Raw genomic sequence first — 24,367 nt, forward strand, 5'->3', positions numbered from 1 at the left:
ACATTAATGGTGCTATATAAATGCAAGTTGTTGTTGTGTCAGCTGACAATCCAACCTTTCTATCCCAGGTATTTCACTGCACCAAGCAGCGACTGATCACCAGACTCTCCGGCCTGGTTAGGACCGTACATTAAAACCAGAAACTGACCGCTGGATGGTCCTGGCCGAGGGTTTTCTCCCGGATTGTCAGGGCATCGTTTAAAAGGTTTGCAGCTTCTTTGTATTTGTTCTGATCTCTGCAAGACAGAGGAGGGGGGGAAAAAAAAATCTTTAGAGAGGATCTCCGAGAGACACTTTTGAAGCTACAGGATGCAGCAACGACTAACTTTCTCTGCCATTGGCTGCACTTGGAGCAGCTGAGAAAGAGCAGGCAGCAAGCACGTAATGGCTGCAAGAAAGGCAAGTGCCCAGTTACTGACGAAATAACAAAGCACGGAGATAATTAGCAAGGAGCCCTGATGGGACTTGCAGAGTCGCTGATTCTTGCTTCCTAGCATTATTTACACTACCAATACCGAGAGAGATTGGAGTCCCACTGAAATATAATGGGCTATTTTACAGCACGAGGCATTCTTAATAACCCACAAAGTATTACAGTGCTCTGTAAGATTGCAACATTTGCATCTTGTCATATGGGGAGTTCTGATCGCTGGCCTCCTTTGGTGTTGCTTTTCTCCCCGACCCCGCTTCTCAAATACTCCCCCCTCCTTTTTGGAAGGTCCATCATTGATAGGGCACCACTGGCACGCTCGATCAGCTCCGATGGACTGGTCACATCGTCCGCATGCCCGATACGAGACTCCCAAATCAAGCGCATTACTCGGAGCTGCGACACGGCAAAAGCCCCAGGTGGGCAGAGGAAACGCTTCAAAGACACCCTCAAAGCCTCCTTGAAAAAGTGTAACATCCCCACCGACACCTGGGAATCCCTGGCCCGAGACCGCACAAAGTGGAGGAGAAGCATCCGGGAAGGCGCCGAACACCTCGAGTCTCTTCGCCGGGAGCAAGTGGGAAGCCAAGCGCAGGCAGCGCAAGGAGCGCACGTCAACCCAAGCACCCCACCCACCCGCCCCTTCAACCACCGTCTGCCCCACCTGTGACAGAGACTGTAGGTCCCGCATTGGACTCATCAGTCACCTGCGAACTCATTCTTAATGTGGAAGCAAGTCATCCTCGGTTCCGAGGGACTGCCTAAGAGAGAGACGACCACTGGCAGCAAGTGGTTTCGATGGCGGTGCCATCGGGAGTGTGGCGGACATGACAGCTGAGCCCCATCCTGCCTTCATCCGACACCTACACTTGCAGTAACGGCCACTGGACAGTGTGGGCACCTCAGCCAATGTTACCTTCCCTAATGCAGGGGGCACTGCCCCAGCTGAGATGAGCTAACTGGCTGAACCAAAGCCCCTCCCGATCTCTGCAACCCCCTCCAGCCCCACAACCCTGAGAGATCGCTGCGTTCCTCCAATTTTAGCCCTTTGCCCATCCCCGATTTTCATTGCTCCACCATTGGCGGCCGTGCCGTCGGCTGTCTAGGCCTTAAGCTCTGGAATTCCCTCCCTAAAACTCTTGTAAGACGCTCCTTAATGTCCACCTCTGAATAACCTTTTGGTCACCTGTCCCAGTAACTCACGCGTCAGGAACAGCGCTCCGAAAGCTTGTGATTTCAAATAAAGCTGTTGGACTATAACCTGGTGTTGTGTGATTTCTTACATTTGTCCACCCCAGTCCAACACCGGCATCTCCACATCATGATCATATTGAATGGCGGAGCAGACTCGAAGGGCCCAATGGCCAACTCCTGCTCCTATTTTTCTATGTTTCCTGTATTTTATAGATGCATTTATGGAGAGGCCAGAAAAGCATATGAGGGAGAAGGGAATAGAGGGTTATGCTGATAGAGTTAGATGAGGAAAGACGGGAGGAGGCTCGAGTGGAGCATAAACGCCGGCATGGACTGGTTGGGCCGAATGGCCTGATCCTGTGCCATATACCGTGTAAGTTTACATTCAAGTTGCAGCTGCCTTCGTGAGGCCTGTGGCTCACCAGCCTAGGCCACTGGTGCGGGTCTTACCGCAATATAAAAGCAGCTTCGCTAACAGGTCACGATACACGGCAAGGGGAAAAACTATTTTTAAATCAAAGTTCTCTCCCCGATATTTATTAGAATTAACACAAAGTACCTCCGAGTGAATTGAAAAGCACTAATCCAATTCTCGGACACGGGCGAGCCCTCTGAAATCTCGATGACCTTCCGTAAACCCCTCAACAGGGCTAATTCCTTGGAGGCGGTCATCATCTCCTTAGAGAACTAAATATAGTTGATAGGTTGCCAAAGTTCACCTGGAGATGACCGTATTGCAGCAGTTTGATGGAAATTAAAAAATAAGACTGGTTTGTGTTCAGCTTTTTGCAGTCCTGTTTAGACACAAGTTCCCTGACTGAAGGATCACACCGGTTGCGGGTCTAAGATCTGCCAATTACTATTTTCAGCTCAACCTCCCGATCAAGGCATAATCCGAATGTGATCACAAAAGGCCTTGGCAAACTAATTATGCATTTACCCCCCTCTACTTCTTTAACAAAAGCAAAATACTGCGGGTGCTGGAGATCCGAAATAAAAACAGAAAATGCCGGTAACACTCAGCAGGTCAGGCAGTGTCTGGGGAGCGTCTCTTTTAGTTTGTTTGTTACCAGCTCCTGTACCAGCTTTCGCTTTGAGAGAGAAACCAGAGTCCCCACTCTTGATGGCTCATCTGGTATTTGCCTTGTATGGAACGGAGCCATTCAGCCAGATTTAATCCCCGCAATTGGAAAGGGAGCCCGTGTAGGTACAGAACATACTCAAGATAACAAGCAGTATAGGGAAATGCAGGGCACTGCAGGTTAAACTAGGAAAGTAGGACAAAGAGCACGAGCAAAAGGTAAATTTAGGAAGATCTTCACACAAAGAGTGATCAACTTGATCTCTGCAAATACTGACGCACTCCCGGTGACCTCCTGCAAATACTGACGGGAACCTCTGCAAATACCGACACACTCCCGGGGAACCCCGGCAAATACCGACGCACTCCCGGGGAACCCTGGCAAATACTGACACACTCCCGGTGACGACCTGCAAATACCGACGCACTCCCAGTGACCTCCTGCAAATACTGACGCACTCCTGGGAACCGCCCTTCAAATACTGACGCACTCCCCGGGACCCCCTGCCAACAATGACACAGAACTCTTCTAATAAAAGTATTTCTTTTTAAACAGCGCACCTCTGCTATCAGTACTTAGGCGCGCTGTTAACAGAAAAGGTTGGTTGCGGAAATAGTTCTTAAAAAATGAGTATACTACAAGAGACGTAATGCGCTAGTAAGTCAACAAATACAGAAAAGAATCAGAGATCTGATAACCATGCAGACCCATGGAAGCCCGCACACTCTAGATGTAGTAGGCCGTCACCCGTGGTCATAACAATGGGAGCAATTTGAAGCGATGAACTAAGAGTATCACAAGAGAAGCAAACTGGTACAATAAGGTGTATTAGCCCAAGTGCGATTTCATTCCTAGTGCCTTTTGATGTCGGTATATGAAGCAAGTTTAGTGAGGGGCCATGGCTCTGTAGTAATAAAGGGACCGTACCTGTACACCAAGGCGAGAATATTTAGCATGGTGGCCACATCAGGGTGGTTGTGGCCAGACGTTTTCTCCAGGTCCTCCAGTGCTTGTTTACAGAGTGGGACGGCCACTTCGTAGCGGCCTTGTGAAGCGTACTGTATGACCAGATTGTGGAGCGTTCGCAGGCGTGCTGGGATCTCGTACCCGCCCTGCTGGGCTGCCGCTGCTGCGCTGCTATGTGGCTGATTCACTGCAACACAGAACAAGAACGCAAATCAATCACTTTGGTGCTCAGTGTCCCCTCTGCTGCTCAATAAACTCTGCTTGCCACTCCCAATTTTCTTCCCTTTCTACGCTGACTTGTGCCGTGTTTCACGGGACACCAGTTGCCCTCCTTTACCTCTGCTAAGGAGGCCTCACTTACGTTAGCTTAGGCAGCAAGCACTGGCAGGTTATTCGATCACAGAGTGTCAGCCGTGGCTCAGTGGGCAGCACCCTCGCCTCGGAGTCAGAAGGTTGTGGGTTCAAGTCCCCACTCCAGAGACTTGAGCACAAAAATCTAGGCCGACACTCCCAGTGCCAGTGCTGAGGGAGTGCTGCACTGTTGGAGGTGCCGTCTTTCGGATGAGACGTTAAACCGAGGCCCCGTCTGCTCTCTCAGGTGGATGTAAAAGATCCCACGGCCACTATTTCGAAGAAGAGCAGGAGAGCTCTCCCCGGTGTCCTGGGGCCAATATTTATCCCTCAACCAACATAACAAAAACAGATGATCTGGGTCATTATCACATTGTTGTTTGTGGGAGCTTGCGGTGCGTAAATTGGCTGCTGCGTTTCCTACATTACAACAGTGACTACACTTCAAAAGTACTTAATTGGCTGTGAAGTGCTTTGGGGATGTCCGGTGGGCGTGAGTGACGCTATAGAAATGCAAGATCTTTCTTACTTTCTTCTCAGAGGCATCGCCGTCAAAAACCGATGTCCTCAGCCCAAATCCAAATCAAGTACGGGTCACTGAATAGCGACGAGGAGCAGGAACCTGATCTGATTTTTCCCCTGCCGTAACCTGTATTGCACTGGCGTAAACTGCAGCAACCCCAGCAGCTGCCCCATCAAGAGTAATTAAGTCAGCACAGACTGGGGATCAACACTGGCCACCCTTTCTGGGCCCCGTGTAGCTCAGGAGCACGCCACGGCTTTATTTATTGAGCCATCCAGGGGAACTTGCGCATCAAGGTCCGACACACAGGTAAGGTGGTGCAGTGGTTATGGTACTGGGCTAGCAATTCAGATGTTGTGCTAGGTCAACCCCCAACGTGGCAATTTGAGAAATTGAATTCAATCATTGTGGTAAGTTGTAGGCGGGCACTAGAATCAAAGGCCGCGGAAGCTGTCGGATTATTGTAAAAACACAACTGGTTCACGGACGTCCTTTCACAAGAACGCAAGACATAGGAGCAGGAGTCGGCCATATGGCCCCTCGAGCCTGCTCCGCCATTCAATGAGATCATGGCTGATCTTTCACCTCAACTCCACCTTCCCGTCCGATCCCCATTTCCCTTCATGCCCAAAAATCTATCGATCTCTGGCTTGAATATACTCAACGACTGAGCCTCCACAGCCCTCTGGGGTAGAGAATTCCAAAGATTCACCACCCTCTGGGTGAAGAAATTTCTCCTCATTTCAGTCCTAAATGGCCGACCCCTTATCCTGAGACCGTGTCCTTCGGGGAAGGGAACCTGCCCCTTAACCGATCTGGCCCATACGCGAGTCCAGGCCCACACTACGTGGGTGGCTCTTAATGCCCTCTGAAGGGGCCTAGCAAGCCACTTGGCTGTACAAACGATCGCTGTAGAAGGTAGCCTACCGCCACCCTGTCAGGGCATCTAAGGATGGGCAGCCTTGCCAACATCACCCACTTCCTGACAACTAATTTAAAAAAAACTACTGATCAGCGGAGACTGTTCAGGGAGGATAGGAAAAAAATACAAATTACTTTATATAAAAAAAAGCAGAAATGAGTCAACCATCTAGTTCCCCACAGACCTCCACGTAGTCAAAGCCAACCGAATACTTAACATAGTACAAAATAATAATTAGCAACATATTTCAGTCCGTCTCCACCCATTCAATTATCCCCACCTTTTCCTGCGAGATATGTTATCATTTATAAAAATGAAATAACTAGGAATCCTTTCAGGTGCAGGAACTTGTCTACTTTCCCTAGAAGACCTTGGGTGAGCGTCAGCTGTGGCTCAGTGGGCAGCGCTCTTGCCTCCGAGTCAGAAGGTTTGTGGGTTCAAGTCCCACTCCAGAGACTTGAGCACAAAAATCTAGGCTGACACTCCAGTGCGGTACCGAGGGAGCGCTGCACTGTCTGAGGTGCCATCTTTCGGATGAGACATTAAACCAAGGTCTCGTCTGCCCTCTCGGCTGGAGGTAAAAGATCCGATAGCCCCATTTCAAAGAAGAGCAGGGGAGATATGTCCTGGGGCCAATATTTATCCCTCAACATCACAAACAGATGACCTGGTCATTATCACCTTGCTGTTTGTGAGGTTTGCTGTGCGCAAATCGGCTGCTGCGTTTCCCACATTATAACAGTGACTACACTTCAAAAAGTACTTCACTGGCTGTAAAGCGCTTTGGGACGTCCTGAGGTTGTGAAAGGCGCTGGAGAAATGCAAGTCTTTCTCTATTTTCTTCCAAAAAGCTTCCTGCTCATCTACCTGCACGGATAGTTTGCGTTACATGCTCATGATACCTCTGGCTGAAGAAATTCTAGCTGAATTGCCTGCTTACTTCAGTTTTTCTGAACCCGATGCTATCAGTAGCAGTAACCCTGCCCGCCCCCTCCACCACCCCTCGAGAAAATTGTATATGATTTGAGGAGAAACTGAATTTTTAAAAAAATTCAAATTCAAATGTTAGTTCTCGTAACTTGTGCAAAATACGTACACGGAGTCTGTTCATCCTCGTTGGGAAACAGGTCATCCAGTGGCGCCTTTGATAACGCACTGTCTTTATCTTCCTGTAAAAGTGGAGCAGAGAATCGGGAAGAAAAGTCACGGGAGAGTCAGAAATACATTACACAGTGCGCTGCAGCAACTCGCCAAGGCTTCTTCGGCAGCACCTGCCAAACCCACAGCCTCTACCACCTAGAAGGACAAGGGAAGCAGGCGCATAAATACACCACCACCACCTCCAAGTTCCCCTCCAAGTCACACACCATCCCGACTTGGACACAGATCAGCCGTTCCTTCATCGTCGCTGGGGCAAAATCCTGGAACTCCCTCCCTAACAGCACTGTGGGAGCACCTTCACCACACGGGACTGCAGCGACTCAAGAAGGTGGCTCACCACCACCTTCTCAAGGGGCAACTAGGGATGGGCAATAAATGCTGGACTTGCCAGCGACGCCCACAACCCGCAAACAAATAAAGAAAAAACACTTCAGAAAGTACTTCATTGACTGTAAAAGCTCTCTGGGACATCTTGTGGCCACGAAAGTGAAAGTGATCCCTGTTAGAAAAGGCATTTGTGCGGACAGCAAGATTAGCTGTGGACTCTCACTAAGTTAACACATGCAGAATGGTGACTTGGGCAACGTACCAGAGGGATGCTGGCCCCTGTGGAACCAGAGTTCTAAGGTAATCAGCACCTTTTAGAGGCAGGAAAAAGGGAAGAAATTGGATTAAAAAATTTTTTTTAATAGAATCATGGAACGATACAGCACAGAAGGAGGCCATTCGGCCCATCATACCTATGCCAACTCTTTAAAAGCCGTCCAATTAGTCCCCACTCCCGTGCCCTTTCGCCCACAGCCCCTGCAAATTTCGCCCCTCCGAGTATTCAATCGGGACACCATTCTTTGACATACCGCTGCCTCGTCGTCATCGTACTTCTTGATTTGGTTCATGAATTCAAGGTGTTTCTTCTCCTCCTCCAGCTGGGCCACCATCTGCTCGCTCTTCTGCAGCCTCTGCTGGGTGCCGGCCAACTCATCCCGCAGCCATTGGTTCTCCTGGCACAGCCGTCGCACCTGCGCTCGGAGCTTCTGCTTCTCTGCCTCCACCGTCCCGAGATGGTTAGACAGAGCGGTCACCACCTGGAATATACACGTTAAGAATTTTTAAAAAATAAATACACGGAGGAAGTAATCCAAATGCTTCCAATCCCTCTTACTTCAATTACTTCTCTCTATTTCCTGCAAAAGAGTATTTAATGGCAAATATTTTATAGTCAAAATTCCATACGATGTAGATTTTGGGTCTGCTAGTTCCAAGAGTCGGGATCTACAAAAGCAGCGATGCGAAGGCTGTTGGACCTGTGGAGTAAATTGAATCGCTGCAGTTTTGTATTGCAAGAGGGAGCACTGCTGTCTCTATGGCTCAGAGGTACTCTCGCAATCCGGCAACTGGTACCGCAGTGTTGCAATGAGAAGACACATCCTTGTTAAATGCTTCAGGAGCTGAATATTTTAAAATCCACGATCGTAGGGGGGAAAAGTCTCACTTTTGCCTTCCTGCAAACCATACTGCTACAAACCATTGTTTTTGTTTTTTTAAAGTTGGAGTTAAGATCCTTGAGGGAACCTGCGCTCTTGTCCTTTTGGTCACTCTTGATGGCAAAACTACATCACCCCATGATTCATTTGGGGGAAGGTGCTGTGAAGTTTTCTTTTACAGACATCTGCCAGAAACGCTACAGTCCTTCAAGAAAGGATGTGAAGTTATTGAGTTAGGGAGTCCCGCCAATCAAGGGCTGTGTGTTGGTTAGCAAAGTTCACTTGGTGACAGATTTCGGCCAAACACCATCTCCAGGAGTCTGATCACTTCACGGGTCATGGATTTCTTTCTCAGAACCTTTCCTGAAATTGGCCACGGGTTTTGTTTTTGTCTCCCCCGGGGGGGGGGGGGGGGGGGGGGGGGGCGTTTAAGCTCTAGAAATACAGGAAACTCTTGGAATTTAAGCTCTAGAACTAGCCGGAATTCTCTATTAACCGGCAAAATTCTCACTCCGAAAACAACACCTCAATAACAGGCAATGTTGCCGAGTCCGAGTCTCCCGCGGTGGCCGAGTTAGTCAGTGGGGGTAGTTCTCCAAACTGCCACTACTCGGCTTCTTGGTGCTGTCAGAAGTCCGAACACCTCAATACCCCTGTAACAGGAGTCTGACTCTCCCGCGCTGCCAGGAGTCTCTTCCGATCCACCATTTTACAGGGGTACTGTGTGTCTCCCACGCTGCCGGTAGTCATTGCATTGCACTACCCTCAACTGGCAGTACTGTACTTAATCAAGCATCTTCCACCATCCATTTAACACAACATTCTGTAGGTGAGTACCCAATTACTGTATACTGCACATTTCTTGATTTTTTAAATTTTCCTTTGTTAAAAATAGCCTCGGTAGATAACTCTCTCCGTCATCCGGAATTTTTGATCAACCGGCAACACGCCGGTCCCGTCAGTGCCGGATACAAAAAAGAGTTTCCTGCATTGCACCTAGAGTGGATAGTGAGGTAACTCCGTCTTCTCTCTATGGGCCTGTCCCTCCCTCTGCTGTGGAGCTGATCATTGGGGGGGGGGGGGGGGGAATCCAGGAATGTGCCCAGACGGATTGGTATTTTCTCCGCAGGGTGGTGTTATTTTCCCTTTACGGTGCCTCCTGCCCCTGGATGGCAAGCTTGGCGCCAGTGAAAATCATGTCCACACCCACCTTCTCCACTTTCGTCTCCTTTATGAGCACCATGGTGGATCATTCACTCGTGGGAGGATTCCGTTGGCATAATTGTGCATGTTGGTATAGAAGTGCTGTATGCTTCCGGATCAGGAAGGTCATGAGGAGCGAGGGTGCACATGAGCTAAGAAAACTAAGGAGTATCCAGCGAGAGTATAGGGATGGCTGTGTTAAAACAGAGGAAACATAGAAACATAGGAGCAGGAGTCGGCCATTTGGCCCTTCGAGCCTGCTCCGCCATTCAATATGATCATGGCTGATCCTCTATCTCAATACCATATTCCCGCTCTCTCCCCATACCCCTTGATGCCTTGTGTCTAGAAATCTATCTATCTCCTTCTGAAATATATTCAGTGACTTGGCCTCCACAGCCTTCTGTGGTAGAGAATTCCACAGGTTCACCACCCTCTGAGTGAAGAAATTTCTCCTCATCTCAGTCCTAAATGTCCTACCCCGTATCCTGAGACTGTGACCCCTCGTTCTAGACCCCCCCCAGCCAGGGGAAACATCCTCCCTGCATCCAGTTTGTCTAGCCCGGTCAGAATTTTATACGTTTCAATGAGATCCCCTCTCATTCTTCTAAACTCTAGTGAATACAAGCCTAGTCGACCCAATCTCTCCTCATACGACAGTCCTGCCATCCCAGGAATCAGTCTGGTGAACCTTCGCTGCACTCCCTCTATGGCAAGTATATCCTTTCTTAGATAAGGAGACCAAAACTGTACACAGTACTCCAGGTATGGTCTCACCAAGGCCCTGTATAACTGTAGTAAGGAACTCAAGAGTGTGCTAAGTGTACGTACAGGAACAGTGTCAATTGGAAAACATAGCCCATCATTTTAAGAACATCACTTTCCTGTCCGATCCCCATATCCCTTGATTCCCCGAGGGTCCAAAAATCTATCGATCTCAGCCTTGAATATACTCAACGACTGAGCCTCCACAGCCCTCTGGGGCAGAGAATTCCAAAGATTCACCGCCCTCTGAGTGAAGAAATTCCTCCTCATCTCATTCTTAAATGGCCAACCCCTTATCCTGAGACTGTGCCCCCTGGTTCTAGACACTCCAGCCAGGGGGAAACAACCTCTCAGCATCTACCCTGTCAATCCCCTTCAGAATCTTATATATTTCAATGAGATCACCTCTCATTCTTCTAAACTGAAGCGTTGCTTCTAACAAAGGAGTGCTTAGCATTCCTACATTTTTGAAAATTCTAGTGCCCCCCGCCCTTGTAAAATGAGCATTTAGTCCTACCTGTGCTTCACTTAATCCCAGCTCAATCATCTCCAGCGATCTCTGGATCAGGCAGGTCTTCTCTTCAACCAGGTGAGCTTCTTCATCTTCTTTCAGGCCGTTCAGCGTCTCGTGCAGGTTCTGCAGGATGGTGTTGTTTTCGTTTTTCAGTGCCTCCAGCCCCTGGATGACCTGCTTGGTGCCGGTGATGATCTCGTCCGCACTCAGCTTCTCCTCATTCAGTTGCACCATCGTGGACATGACGCTCTGGCTCCTGTGCGCAGGAGGTAAACAGCCCATTAGTGGGATTTAAATATTCATTGGCATCGACGCAGAACTCCCTATGACCGAAAAGAAAACGCCGTAAGCTTTTCCCAAAGCCCGGTGAATAAAAATACTGTCCGCTGTATTGTTGGGCCATACAGGCCAGAAGGTCCCAGATATATTCTCCAGTCTGCTCTGAGTTAGCTGATCATAGCTGGGGCAGGGGACGAGGAGCTAAAATTGGCCTTCGAACCCCTGACTAGGAAGGGGGGGAAAAAAGAACTGCTCCTGAAATGGGATATCTCCTGCAGCCAAATAATCTGCTGAAATTTGGCATTTAAATCCATACTTGGTAGTGCCCGTCTGGGCAAGATCCTAGGTAGATGTAATGCCCATGGAACAGTCAGCTCCTTCAAGAAAGGAGGGCAGAAAATTCAAAGGGAGACTTGGGACCCAGGGTCATACAGAAACTGGAATCCCTCCCCAATTTATCTGAAAGATTTTTCAATTCAAATAGCATCAGATCACATCTCGGAAAAGTTTTGAAGTGTTTCATACACAATGAATTAACCTGTTGTGCAGTCACGGACTAGAGGCAACCAATGATCCCTCTAATTTTGTGTGCGCGCGGTCCCTTTAGTTGGCTGCGCGGCCCATTCAAATTTCCGCGCATGTGCGATTTCTTCTATGTAAAAGCTGGTGACCGGCCTGCGCGGGACTTCCAGACCGGCTGGTGTGCGGCCGCGTGGCTTAGCGGGAAGGTTGGTGGCAGCCATTTTGCGCATAGCAAGCTCCCACGAGCTGCAATTACATGAATGACCAGCTAATCCGTTTTTGGGGTGTTGGGAGGGAGCAATGTTGCCCAGAATATCGGGGGACTCTCCGCTCCGCCTTGGACAGTGCCTCCATCGTCTACTAAAACCGCTCAGGATAACTAGGGAGGGGCAATAAATGCCGGCCTTACCAACATCACCCACATCCGGAGAACAAATTAAAAAACAGAATCGTCCAAAAAAATGTTTTAAACTCCAAATTTAGTCCTCCATCATATCATGAGACATACAAGTAGGGAAAATAGAAAAAAAATGCTTTTTGGTGTCTGGTTTACCTCAGAATTTTCCAGGTAGGGCACTGGGAAACCAATACCATATCCTTTTGCCTTGCATCATCATCCCTTTTCTCATTAAGAACATAAGAGCAACATAAGAATTGGGAGCAGGAGTCGGCCGTACGGCCCCTCGAGCCTGCTCCGCCATTCAATCAGATCATGGCTGATCATCGACCTCAACTCCACTTTCCCGCCCGATCTCCATATCCCTCTATTCCCCATAAATCCAAAAATCTATCGATCTCAGCCCTGAATAGGCTCAATGACTGAGCATCCACAGCCCCCTGGGCTAGAGAATTCCAAAGATTCACAACCCTCTGAGTGAAGAAGTTCTGCCCCATCTCAGCCTTAAATGGCCGACCCCTTATCCTGAGACTGTGCCCCCCTGGTTCTAGACTCTCCAGCCAGGGGAAACAACCTCTCAGCATCTACCCTGTCAATCCCCCTCAGAATCTTATATGTTTCAATGAGATCACCTCTCATTCTTCTAAACTCCAGAGAGTATAGGCCCATTCTACACAATCTCTCGTCATAGGACAGCCCTCTCATCCCAGGAACCAATCTTAATTATTTCATCACTCCTGCCTTCCATCCTATCACAGAGCTTCCCTTTTGTTTCCCCCCCGCCACCCCCCCTGCCTCTGTACTCCCTTAAAATCTGTTGCATCTCTAAATTTTTCCAGTCCTGACGAAAGGTCATCGATCTGAAACGTTAACTCGGTTTCTCTCGCCATAGATGCTGCCTGACCTGCTGAGTAGCTCCACAGCATTTTCTGTTTTTCTCCCCACTGGGAAACTGAGCTGTCCTGCTCGAAGCTGAAGAGGTAGAATTCCTCGGGGGGGAAAGAGGAGAGTAGGGCTTTGCAGTAGTAGAGAAAGAGTAAATAAGGCGGAGAGGAGCAGATGGGAGGGCAGGACAGAATTACTCAGCTTGATCTATGTAGTGATATCGTAAACACACTCCTTTTGAATGCGTTTACGTTACTGCAGATAGTGATTGAAGAAATTCTTCTCCCACAGGGTGGGGGCAGAAGATGGGAAAAGCATTCACGATTAAATCAAAGAATGCGTAGAAATAGCTTAAGTTCCCCACCCTGCCTCATTAGCTTTGATATCCTTTTTGGTTGTTAGTGAGACCATGCCTCACAGAGGACATCTGCAGCTCTCTCTAACGTGCTGTAATTACTGATGGATTATACGGTCACGTGAGCTACAGAAGGGTACTGCAAGGTTGTTTCTGCAATTACACAGCGTACCGACTGGAACAACCCCTGACATGCTCATTTCCATCCCCCCCCACCACACCACCCTACCCCCCCCAACTATATAAAATTCTGACCCAAACATAATATTGAAACACAAACAGCCAGGTTTCAATAATAAAATGTTCCCCAATTATCAGAATTTTAAAAAAAATGTTCAGCTCACTAAAATAGTCAATTTACTGCCATGGCTGATCTCCCACGGCAAGCACAGAAAAGAAAAAGACTTGCATTTCTATAGCGCCTTTCACAACCACCGGACGTCTCAAAGCGCTTTACAGCCAATGAAGTACTTTTGGAGTGCAGTTGCTGTTGTAATGTGGGAAACGCGGCAGCCAATCTGCGCACAGCAAGCTCCCACAAACAGCAATGTGATAATGACCAGATCATCTGTTTTTGTTATGTTGGTTGAGGGATAAATATTGGCCAGTTCTGATGTTCAACTGCTAACGGGGCCGATCGCTTTGATCGAGGTCTAGAAGACGATGAAGGGAATAGATTGTGTTCCAGTTGACAGCTTGTTCCAATTAAACAGGTTGGGGAGGACCAGGGGTCACTAATTTAAGTTGTACGCGGCCAGGTCTTGGTTCGATGTCAGGAGGTGGTTCTTTCCCCAGAGAATAGTGGACCTCTAGAACAGGCTGCCGCCTCGTGCGGTGGATGCGGACTCGCTGACTGGTTGGAGAGGAATTTCCCAGATTTTCCCCCCCCAAAGCGAATGGGTTTTTTGCCTCTCCCAGGAGATCACATGGTTTGGGGTGGGGTGGGGCGTGTATATATTGCGATGCGCAAGGCGTCGTAATTGTGGGGGACAGGCTGGATGGACCAGAGGGTCTTTACCGCTCCGCCATTGTTCGGATGCTCTGAACAGGCAAACTGAGCTCATTGTAGCCGGTTGTAAACTGAAGTCAGTTGTAACGGCTTGTACATTTCAGACTCCAGGCCAGTAACTGGCTTTCCTGCTTTTTAAAAAAAAGAGTCGTTTGCATCTGTAACAAGTGTGACACCTAGACTGTAAGACACACACAATAGATGCAAGATATCACAAACACACACAAAGTTACCGATTTAATCATTATAATGAGATGTAATTGGGAACTGGATGGCTTAGTCGGCTATACATTGGCCTTTACCCGTGACCTGGCTCAAATCCAGCCCCGCCTGCAATAGGATGGTCTCACAAGGTGGCCCCTAATTTGGCAGTCACTGCTTTTTCTTAAAATTCGATCCGGGATGTGGGCGTCGCTGGCAAGGTCAGCATTTATTGCCCATCCCTAATTGCCCTTGAGAAGGTGGTGGTGAGCCGCCTTCTTGAACCGCTGCAGTCCGTGTGGTGAAGGTGCTCCCACAGTGCTGTTGGGGAAGGCGTTCCAGGATTTTGACCCAGCGACGATGAAGGAACGGCCAATATATTTCCAAGTCAGGATGGTGTGTGACTTGGAGGGGAACTTGGAGGTGGTGGTGTTCCCATGCGCCTGCTGCCCTTGTCCTTCTAGGTGGAAGAGGTCGCGGGTTTGGGAGGTGCTGCCAAAGAAGCCTTGGCGAATTGCTGCAGTGCATCTTGTAGATGGTACACACTGCAGCCACGGTACGCTGGTGGTGGAGGGAGTGAATGTTTAAGGTGGTGGATGGGGTGCCAATCAAGCGGGCTGCTTTGTCCTGGATGGTGTCGAGCTTCTTGAGTGTTGTTGGAGCTGCACTCATCCAGGCAAGTGGAGAGTATTCCAGCACACTCCTGACTTGAGCCTTGTAGATGGTAGAAAGGCTTTGGGGAGTCAGGAGGTGAGACACTCACCGCAGAATACCCAGCCTCTGACCAGCTCTTGTTGCCACAGTATTTATGTGGCTGGTCCAGTTAAGTTTCTGGTCAATGGTGACCCCCAGGATGTTGGTGGGGGATTCGGTGATGGTAATGCTGTTGGATGTCAAGGGAGATGGTTAGACTCTCGCTTGTTGGAGATAGTCATTGCCTGGCACTTGTATGGCACGAATGTTACCTGCCACTTATCAGCCCAAGCCTGAATGTCGTCCAGGTCTTGCTGCATGCGGGCATGGACTGCTTCATTATCTGAGGAGTTGCGACTGGCACTGAACACTGTGCAGTCATCAGCAAACATCCCCGTTTCTGACCTTAAGTGAAAAAATCCCACACTGGTACAATAGGAGGTACTCTCGGGAGGCTTTGAATGGAGCTTTACTTAGCATCTAACCATGTTACAGTATCTCTGAGGGCTTAATCTTGGCACTGGGTGCCTGAAATAGAAAATACCTCAGCAACACATCTCACCTCCCAAAGAAATTTCCAACAGAAATCTATTTTTTTTTTTTTTTTTTTTAAATCGCTGTTAGAAAGATTAACTAGCTGGCTGCTTTAGCTATGCGTTTTAGCAATCCTGATGCATTCATAATACGTTCGTCGGACGATTTAGAGGATAGAAACTGTTGGAGGCATCCTGATCAATAAGCTTCAATCTTTGGTCTGTGCTATTGGCTGATTGCGGCCAGGGCAGGGGTATTACAATTGGTAAATGCACTTCCTCAGTGAGAAGGGTTGGTGAGGCAGATCGGCTTCACACAGAAGGCTGTTGAAGTTTGAAGTGCTTTGCCACAGGGGACTGGACGAGAACGAGGCCAATGCACCTTTAAAGGGAAAGTTGAATAAGCATTTGAAGCAGAGAGAATATCGGACTGTGAGGAGAGAGCAGGGCAGTGAGATGAGATCTGGATTGCTCCAGCAAAGCGCTGTCACAAAAATAATGGGTAAGTGGCCTCTTGGCGTGCCTTCAGCTGCCAAGGCCCTAAGCTCTGGAATTCCCTCCCAAAACTTTCTCTGCCTCTCGACCTCTCTCTTCTTTAAGACGCTCCTTAAAACCTACCTCTTTGACCAAGCTTTTGGTCACCTGTCCCAGTATCTCATGAGGCTCGGTGTCAAATTTTGTTTTAGAACGCTTCTGTGAAGCACCTTGGGATGTTTTACTACATTAAAGGTGCTACACAAATGCAAGTTGTTGTAAACTTGTATCATTAAGGAGTTGGGTGAAGGACAGGCAAGATCAGGCACTCAGACCCGACGGCATCCTTTCCCAACAAGCTGGGTACCATCATTCAATGGGTGACTTGCCATGGAGGGAGTGCAGCAAAGATTTATCAGACTGATACCTGGGATGGCAGGAATGACGTATGAGGAGAGATTGGGTCGATTAGGCTTATACTTGCTGGAGTTCAGAAGAATGAGAGGGGATCTCATTGAAACTTCGAAAATTCTAACAGGACTAGACAGACTAGATGCAGGAAGGATGTTCCCGATGGCGGGGAGTCCAGAACCAGGGGTCACAGTCGAAGGATAAGGGGTAAGCCATTTAGAATTGAGATGAGGAGGAATTTCTTCACCCAGAGAGTGGTGAACCTGTGGAATTCTCTACCACACAAGGCAGTTGAGGCCAATTCATTAAATATATTCAAGAAGGAGTTAGATATATTTCTTAAGGCTAAAAGGATCAAGGGATATGGGGAGACATAGAAGATAGGAGCAGGAGTAGGCCATTCGGCCCCTCGAGCCTGCTCCGCCATTCAATGCGATCATGGCTGATCATCCAAATTCAGTACCCTGTCCCTGCCTTCTCCACATATCCCTTGATGGGAGAAAGGAGGGACAGGGTACTGAATTTGGATGATCAGCCATGATCTCATTAAATGGCGGAGCAGGCTCGAGGTGCCGAATGGCCTACTCCTGCTCCTATCTTCTATGTTTCTATGACTGATCATTATCCAGTGGTCCTTGCTGGAAGAGCAGGTTTGTGGACGTTGGGCGAGTGTAGGATTGGGTTTGGCCGCAATTCTCCACTGAAACTGGATCTCTCGGCTTCGACCTTGCGAAACTCTCGAGCCACAAAATCCTTCCCACGTCCCATCCGGCTGTCAAAGACTACAGAGAAACGAAAGCTGTTTCATGCACTCTGGAACCATAGTGTACTTAAAACCTACCCTGCAGGCAACAGCCTTCACCAGGGGACCAAGATTAGAATGGAAGTGTCAAATGCAATCAGGCAGGATCTTGCAGAAGAGAATACAAGGTTTGCCAGCCTTTGCACAGGAATTGTAATCTTTTCACAAAGACAAGGAAGTGAATATTTCAACAATCAGAATGAATCAGGTATCTGTGTTAAACTGTTCTGCCAGTTTGCCTTCATGTTTACCCTCCCCGCCGTCACATCACGCACTACTGTGACCAAGGAGATGAGCGGATCTCCGCAGCTACATAAACAACGGACTGCACAAATGTGGAAATCCAGATCAGAACCTAAGAATTAGGAGCAGGAGTCGGCCACACGGCCCCTCGAGCCTGCTCCCAATTCAATAAGATCATGGCTGATCTTCGACCTCAACTTCACTTTCCCGCCTGATCTCCATATCCCTTGATTCCCTTAGTGCTCAGACATCTATCTATCTCAGTCTTGAATATACTCAACGATTCAGCAACCACAGCCCTCTGGCATAGAGAATTTCAAAGATTCACAACCCTCCGAGTGAAGAAATTTCTCCTCATCTCAGTCCTAAATGGCCGACCCCTTATCCTGAGACTGTGCCTCAGAGGGCGCGAAATTCGTTGACGTCCAGTTTGAGGGCGGTATCCGAGCTAAGGCCGGACATTTAGTGCCCGGCGTGGAAGTGCCACCCAGGCCGCTAAATTCGGCTTAACGCCCCGCCCAGGAAGTGGAGCGCAATCTCGGGCGCTCCACTTGCTGGTGGGGCGGTAACCGAGGCGATGTCAGGGCGCGATCGGCAGAGGCTCCGTGGAGCGCTGCCGCGTTTCAACGCCCCTCCCCATCAGTTAAAGGGGAGGGCCGCTGCACACTCTGCAGGGCCTCCGATGGCCACCAGGGTGGCGTGGTGCCGCAGCCCGGCACCGAGACGTGGTGCTGCGGCTGCGCGATGGCGGCCAGGACCACGCCATAGACTATAGGAGGGCCGACCTGGAGGTCAGACAAAAAGGAAAACGGTGGCGCGGATCACGGTGCACCTCCCCTTTAAATGCTGCCCCGAGCGGAGGTTGGCCCGGTTCGCAACCCGTGAGGCTGGCGCTGACACTGCCCGCGGCAGCCTCGCGGGGCACAGCTGAATTTCTGCTGCGGGGCCATAAGGGGCTATGGCAGGGCGTTAAGGGGTCGCGGCGCATGGCAATGACGTCATCGCCGGTCGCGCGGTGGCCCAGGGGCACTACCGATGGGGGCGTTCCCCATCGGGCAGCGCCTCAACAACGTCGTGCCGAATTTCTTGGGAGGCGCTCCTCCCGCCCCCCCAGGTGATAAGCCCTTTGCGCCCCGTTAGCGCCCCCCGGAGGCGCCAACGACAGGCGCAAAGGAGCCGAATTTCTAGCCTCTAGACTCTCCAGCCAGGGGAAACAACCTATCAGCATCTACCTTCAGAATCTTATATGTTTTGTGTGCGCTGTGAGGAGGATGCAGAGAAACTCCAGTATGATTGACAGGTTGGGTGATTGGGCAGATAGATGCATGGCAGATGCAGTATAATGTGGATAAATGCGAGGTTATTATCTGAACGGCAATAGATTGGAAAAAGGGGAAGTGCAACGAGACCTGGGTGTACTTGTGCACTAGTCGCTGAAGGTAAGCATGCAGGTGCAGCAGGCGGTTAAGAAGGCAAATGGTATGTTGGCCTTCATAGCGAGAGGGTTCGAGTACAGGAGCAAGGATGTCTTGCTGCAGTTGTACAGGGCCTTGGTGAGACCACACCTTGAGTATTGTGTGCAGTTTTGGTCGCCTTATCTGAGGAAGGATGTTCTTGCTATGGAGGGAGTGCAGCGAAGATTCACCAGACTGATACCTGGGATGGCAGGAATGACGTATAAAGAGAGATTGGGTCAATTAGGCTTATATTCGCTAGAGTTTAGAAGAATGACAGGGGATCTCATTGAAACTTATAAAATTCTAACAGGACGAGACAGACTAGATGCAGGAAGGATGTTCCCGATGGCTGGGGAGTCCAGAACCAGGGGTCACAGGCTAAGGATAAGGGGTAAGCCATTTAGGACTGAGATGAGAAGGAATTTCTTCACCCAGAGAGTGGTGAACCTGTGGAATTCTCTACCATAGAAGGCAGTGGAGGCCAATTCATTAAATATATTCAAGAAGGAGTTTGATATATTTCTTGAGGCTAAAGGGATCAAGGGATATGGGGAGAAGGCAGGGACAGGGTACTGAATTTGGATGATCAGCCATGATCGCATTGAATGGTGGAGCAGGCTCGAGGGGCCGAATGGCCGACTCCTGCTCCTATCTTCTATGTTTCTATTCTTCTAAAGTAAATTAGGAACAGAAAATGTTTGGAACACACAGCGGGGCAGTCAGCCGTTGGAAAAGGAAAGGCCGGACCTTTGCTCAGAACATTGGGAGATTCCACGCGCCCACCCTCCCGAGGTCCTTGCAGATGCAGAAAACATTAAGCTGTCTTTTCTCTTTCAGGTGCCAAGTGGGCATTCTCGGTTTTTGATTTCAGATCCAGGTGGGGCCAGCACCTGGCGTGTGTGGGCACACAGGAGCACCAATGGTTAACACGCTGCCGGTTTTTCGGTGGGGAACTCACCATGTTGGCTATCGTGGGAGTGGATCCACCATTGTGTCTCGCAATGCAAAAAAAAAGTGGTATTCCCAATTTTTTAAAATTATTAATCCTTTGAGAATTCTGTCCGAGGGGGCCTTTTTCTCCACCAGTTAGTGGTGCAGCTTTGTCACACTGCTTGCCTTGTGAGCCAGCTATGGTGGAAGCGACTGTATGCACAGACTCCATCTGCCAACCGGTCTGTGATCGGAGACACAGCCATACTGCCAACCTGACAACCCGAAAGGCAAACAAATCAAATAAGCCTTGTGCGTCACTGAACCACAGTTAGGGGCCATCCACAAACAATCGCGCCTTTTTCCAAGTGTGCAAAGACTACTTCACTTATCATTTGCCAAAGGGGCTGCTGTAACAATTGCGTAGTTTAAAAAAAAAAAAAATTATCCCGACAGATAAAATGAAAAAAAAGGGTAAATTGTCTGGCACTATAGACCATGTGCAAAAGTTAGCATTTCACAAAATAAATGCATTAAAATGTCTCCAAGCACTTCATACATAACATAAGAAATAGGAGCAGGAATAGGCCACTTGGCCCCTCGAGCCTGCTCCGCCATTCAATAAGATCATGGCTGATCTTGGGCTCACAGCCACTTCCCCGCCCGCTCCCCATAACCCTTCACTCCCTTATCTTGCAAAAATCTGTCTATCTCCACCTTAAATGTATTTAATGACCCAGCCTCCACGGCTCTCTGGGGCAGAGAATTCCACAGATTTACGACCCTCTGAGAGAAGAAATTCCTCCTCATCTCAGTTCTAAAAGGGCGACCCTTTATTCTGAAACTGTGCCCCCGAGTTCTAGATTTCCCCACGAGGGGAAACATCCTCTCTGCATCTACCCTGTCGAGCCCCCTCAGTATCTGATATGTTTCAATAATGGTGTGGAGATGCCGGAGTTGGACTGGGGTGGACAAATGTAAGAAGTCACACAACACCAGGTTATAGTCCAACAGCTTTATTTGAAATCACAAGCTTTCGGAGCGCTGCTCCTCCTTCAGGTGAAGTGGAGAAATGCATAAAGACACAGCTTATATAGTCAGAGAATCATGTCAGATGTTTACAGGTAACCTTTCCAACTGCCATTTATCACACCTCGGCAGTGATAAATGGCAGTTGGAAAGGTTACCTGTAAACATCTGACATGATTCTCTGACTATATAAGCTGTGTCTTTATGCATTTCTCCACTTCACCTGAAGAAGGAGCAGCGCTCCGAAAGCTTGTGATTTCAAATAAAGCTGTTGGACTATAACCTGGTGTTGTGTGACTTCTTACATGTTTCAATAAGATCACCTCTCATTCTTCTAAATTCCAATGAGTATAGGCCCAACCTTTCTTCATAAATCAACCCCCTCATCTCAGGAATCAACCGAGTGAATCGTCTCTGAACTGCCTCCAATGCAAGTATATCCTTCCTTAAATGAGACCAGAACTGTACACAATGTATTATCTTCTGAAATACAATGATGTAGGCAAATAAAGGCTATGTTAATAAAGGAAGGAATCACTGTAATACAGAGAAATGATATTGGGTCAAAAGATCAGGATAATGAAACAGTTTGGGTGGAGATAAGGAATAATAAGGGGAAAAAAACACTAGTGGGCGTAGTCTATAGGCCTCCGAACAGTCGCAACTCGGTTGGACGGAGTATCAATCAGGAAATAGTTGAGGCTTGTAATAAGGGAACATCTATAATTATGGGGGATTTTAACTATCATATTAATTGGACAAATCAAATTGGGCAGGGCTGCCTTGAGGATGAGTTCATTGAGTGTATTAGGGATGGGTTTCTTGCGCAGTATGTAACTGAACCGACCAGGGGGCAAGCAACCTTAGATCTGGTCCTGTGTAACGAGACAGGATTAATTAAAAATGTCCTAGTAAAGGATCCCCTTGGAATGAGTGACCATAACATGGTTGAATTCCATATTCAATTAGAGGGTGAGGAGGTTGTATCTCAAACAAGCGTGCTAAGCTTGAATAAAGGAGACTATGAAGGTATGAGAGCGGAATTGAGTAAAGTGGATTGGGAAAATAGATTAAAGGGTAAGACGATACATGATCAGTGGTGTACATTTAAGGAGTTATTTTACAACTTCCAAAAAAAGTATATTCCACTGAGAAAAAAAGGGTGTAAAAGAAAAGACAGCCATCCGTGGCTAAGTAAAGAAATTAAGGATAGTATTCGACTAAAAACAAGGGCATATAAGGTAGCCAAATCTAGTGGGAGGATAGAGGATTGGGAAAACTTTAAAAGACAGCAAAAAATAACAAAAAGATTGATTAAGAAAGGGAAGATAGATTATGAAAGTAAATTAGCAAAAAATATAAAAACAGATAGTAAGAGTTTTTATAGTTATATAAAAAGAAAAAGGGTGGCTAAAGTAAATGTTGGTCCCTTAGAGGATGAGACCGGGAAATTAATGGTGGGAAATATGGAGATGGCAAAAACACTGAATGAATATTTTGTATCAGTCTTTACAGTAGAGGACACCAAGAATATCCCAACACTGGACAAACAGGGGGCTAAAGGGGGGGGGGGGGTGGGGAGGAGCTAAACACGATCAAAATCACTAAGGAAGTGGTACTCGGTAAAATAATGGGACTCAAGGCAGATAAATCACCTGGACCTGATGGCTTACATCCTAGGGTCTTGAGGGAAGTGGCGGTAGGGATTGTGGATGCATTGGTAATAATCTTCCAAAACTCCCTGGACTCAGCAAAGGTCCCGGCAGACTGGAAAACTGCTAATGTAACACCCTTATTTAAAAAGGGCAGTAGACAGAAGGCTGGAAACTATAGACCGGTTAGCCTAACATCCGTGGTAGGTAAAATTTTGGAGTCCATTATTAAGGAGACAGTAACAGGACATTTGGATAATCATAATTTAATAAGACAAAGTCAGCATGGTTTTATGAAGGGGAAGTCATGTTTGACAAATTTGCTGGAGTTCACAGAAATCACAGAAACCCCACAGTGCAGGTAGAGGCCATTTCAGCCCATCGAGCCTGCACCGACACATATCCCACCCGATCCCCGTAACCCCTACACCAACACATATCCCACCCTATCCTTGTACCCCCACGTATTTAATCCCCCTAACACTAAGGGTCAATTTATCATAGCCAATCAACCTAACCCGCACATCTTTGGACTGTGGGAGGAAACCGGAGCACCCGGAGAAAACCCACGCAAACACGGGGAGAATGTGCAAACTCCACACATACAGTCGCCCGAGGCCGGATTCGAACCCGGGTCTCTGGCGCTGTGAGGCAACAGTGCTAACCACTATGCCACCGTGCTGCCTTTGAGGAAGTAACATATAGGGTGGATAAAGGTGAACCAGTGGACGTAGTGTATTTAGACTTCCAAAAGGCAGTTGACAAGGTGCCACACAAAAGATTATTGCTTAAGATAAAAAATCACGGGATTGGGGGTAATATTCTGGCATGGATAGAGGATTGGCTATCTAACAGAAGGCAGAGAGTTGGGATAAATGGTTCATTCTCAGACTGGCAATCAGTAACCAGTGGTGTTCCGCAGGGGTCAGTGCTGGGTCCCCAACTCTTTACAATCTATATTAACGATTTGGAGGAGGGGACCGAGTGTAACATATCAAAGTTTGCAGATGATACTAAGATGGGAGGGAAAGTAGTGAGTGAGGAGGACATAAAAAAACCTGCAAGGGGACATAGACAGGCTAAGTAAGTGGGCAGAGATTTGGCAGATGGAATACAATACTGGAAAGTGTGAGGTTATGCACTTTGGCAGGAAAAATCGTAGAGCAAGTTATTATCTTAATGGCAAGAAACTGGAAAGTACTGAAGTACAAAGGGATCTGGGGGTCCTGGTGCACGAAACTCAAAAGGTTAGTATGCAGGTGCAGCAAGTGATTAAGAAGGCCAATGGAATGTTGGCTTTCATTGCTAGGGGGATAGAATATAAAAATAGGGAGGTATTGCTTCAGTTGTACAAGGTATTGGTGAGACCGCACCTGGAATACTGCATACAGTTTTGGTGTCCATACTTAAGAAAGGACATACTTGCTCTCGAGTCAGTACAAAGAAGGTTCACTCGGTTAATCCCAGGGATGAGGGGATGGACATATGAGGAGAGGTTGAGTAGATTGGGACTCTACTCATTGGAGTTCAGAAGAATGAGAGGCGATCTTATTGAAACATATAAGATTGTGAAGGGGTTGGATCGGGTGGATGCAGGGAGGATGTTCCAGATGATGGGTGAAACTAGAACTAGGGGGCATAGTCTTAGAATAAGGGGCTGCTCTTTCAAAACTGAGATGAGGAGGCACTACTTCACTCAGAGGGTGGTAGGTCCATGGAATATGCTGCCCCAAAAAGCTGTCGAAGCTACACTACATAAATTTAAAACAGAAATAAACAGTTTCCTAGAAGAAAAGGGAATTAAGGGTTACGGGGAGCGGGCAGGAATTTGGACATGAGTCTAGGTTCGGATCGGTCATGGCCCTGTGGGTAGCGGAGCGGGCCCAGGAGCCGTGTAGCC

The 24,367-nt window shown here is 48.2% G+C and overlaps 1 protein-coding gene across 1 annotated transcript in view; it reads right to left on the reverse strand.

Annotated features, from left to right (window-relative positions):
* LOC147096724 (kinesin light chain 1-like) overlaps positions 1–24,367 on the reverse strand; it is an 82,493-nt gene that overhangs the window by 38,956 nt on the left and 19,170 nt on the right. Inside the window, 5 exon segments of the mRNA XM_085973328.1 lie at positions 149–236; positions 3,634–3,859; positions 6,565–6,637; positions 7,487–7,714; positions 10,599–10,851. Of these exon segments, the coding sequence (XP_085829454.1) occupies positions 149–236; positions 3,634–3,859; positions 6,565–6,637; positions 7,487–7,714; positions 10,599–10,838 (855 nt within the window). The 5' untranslated portion in view covers positions 10,839–10,851.

The sequence above is a fragment of the Somniosus microcephalus genome, chromosome 34, assembly GCF_052327205.1.
Source record: "Somniosus microcephalus isolate GS21.2 chromosome 34, FLI_Smic_1.0, whole genome shotgun sequence".
Lineage (NCBI taxonomy): Eukaryota > Metazoa > Chordata > Chondrichthyes > Squaliformes > Somniosidae > Somniosus > Somniosus microcephalus.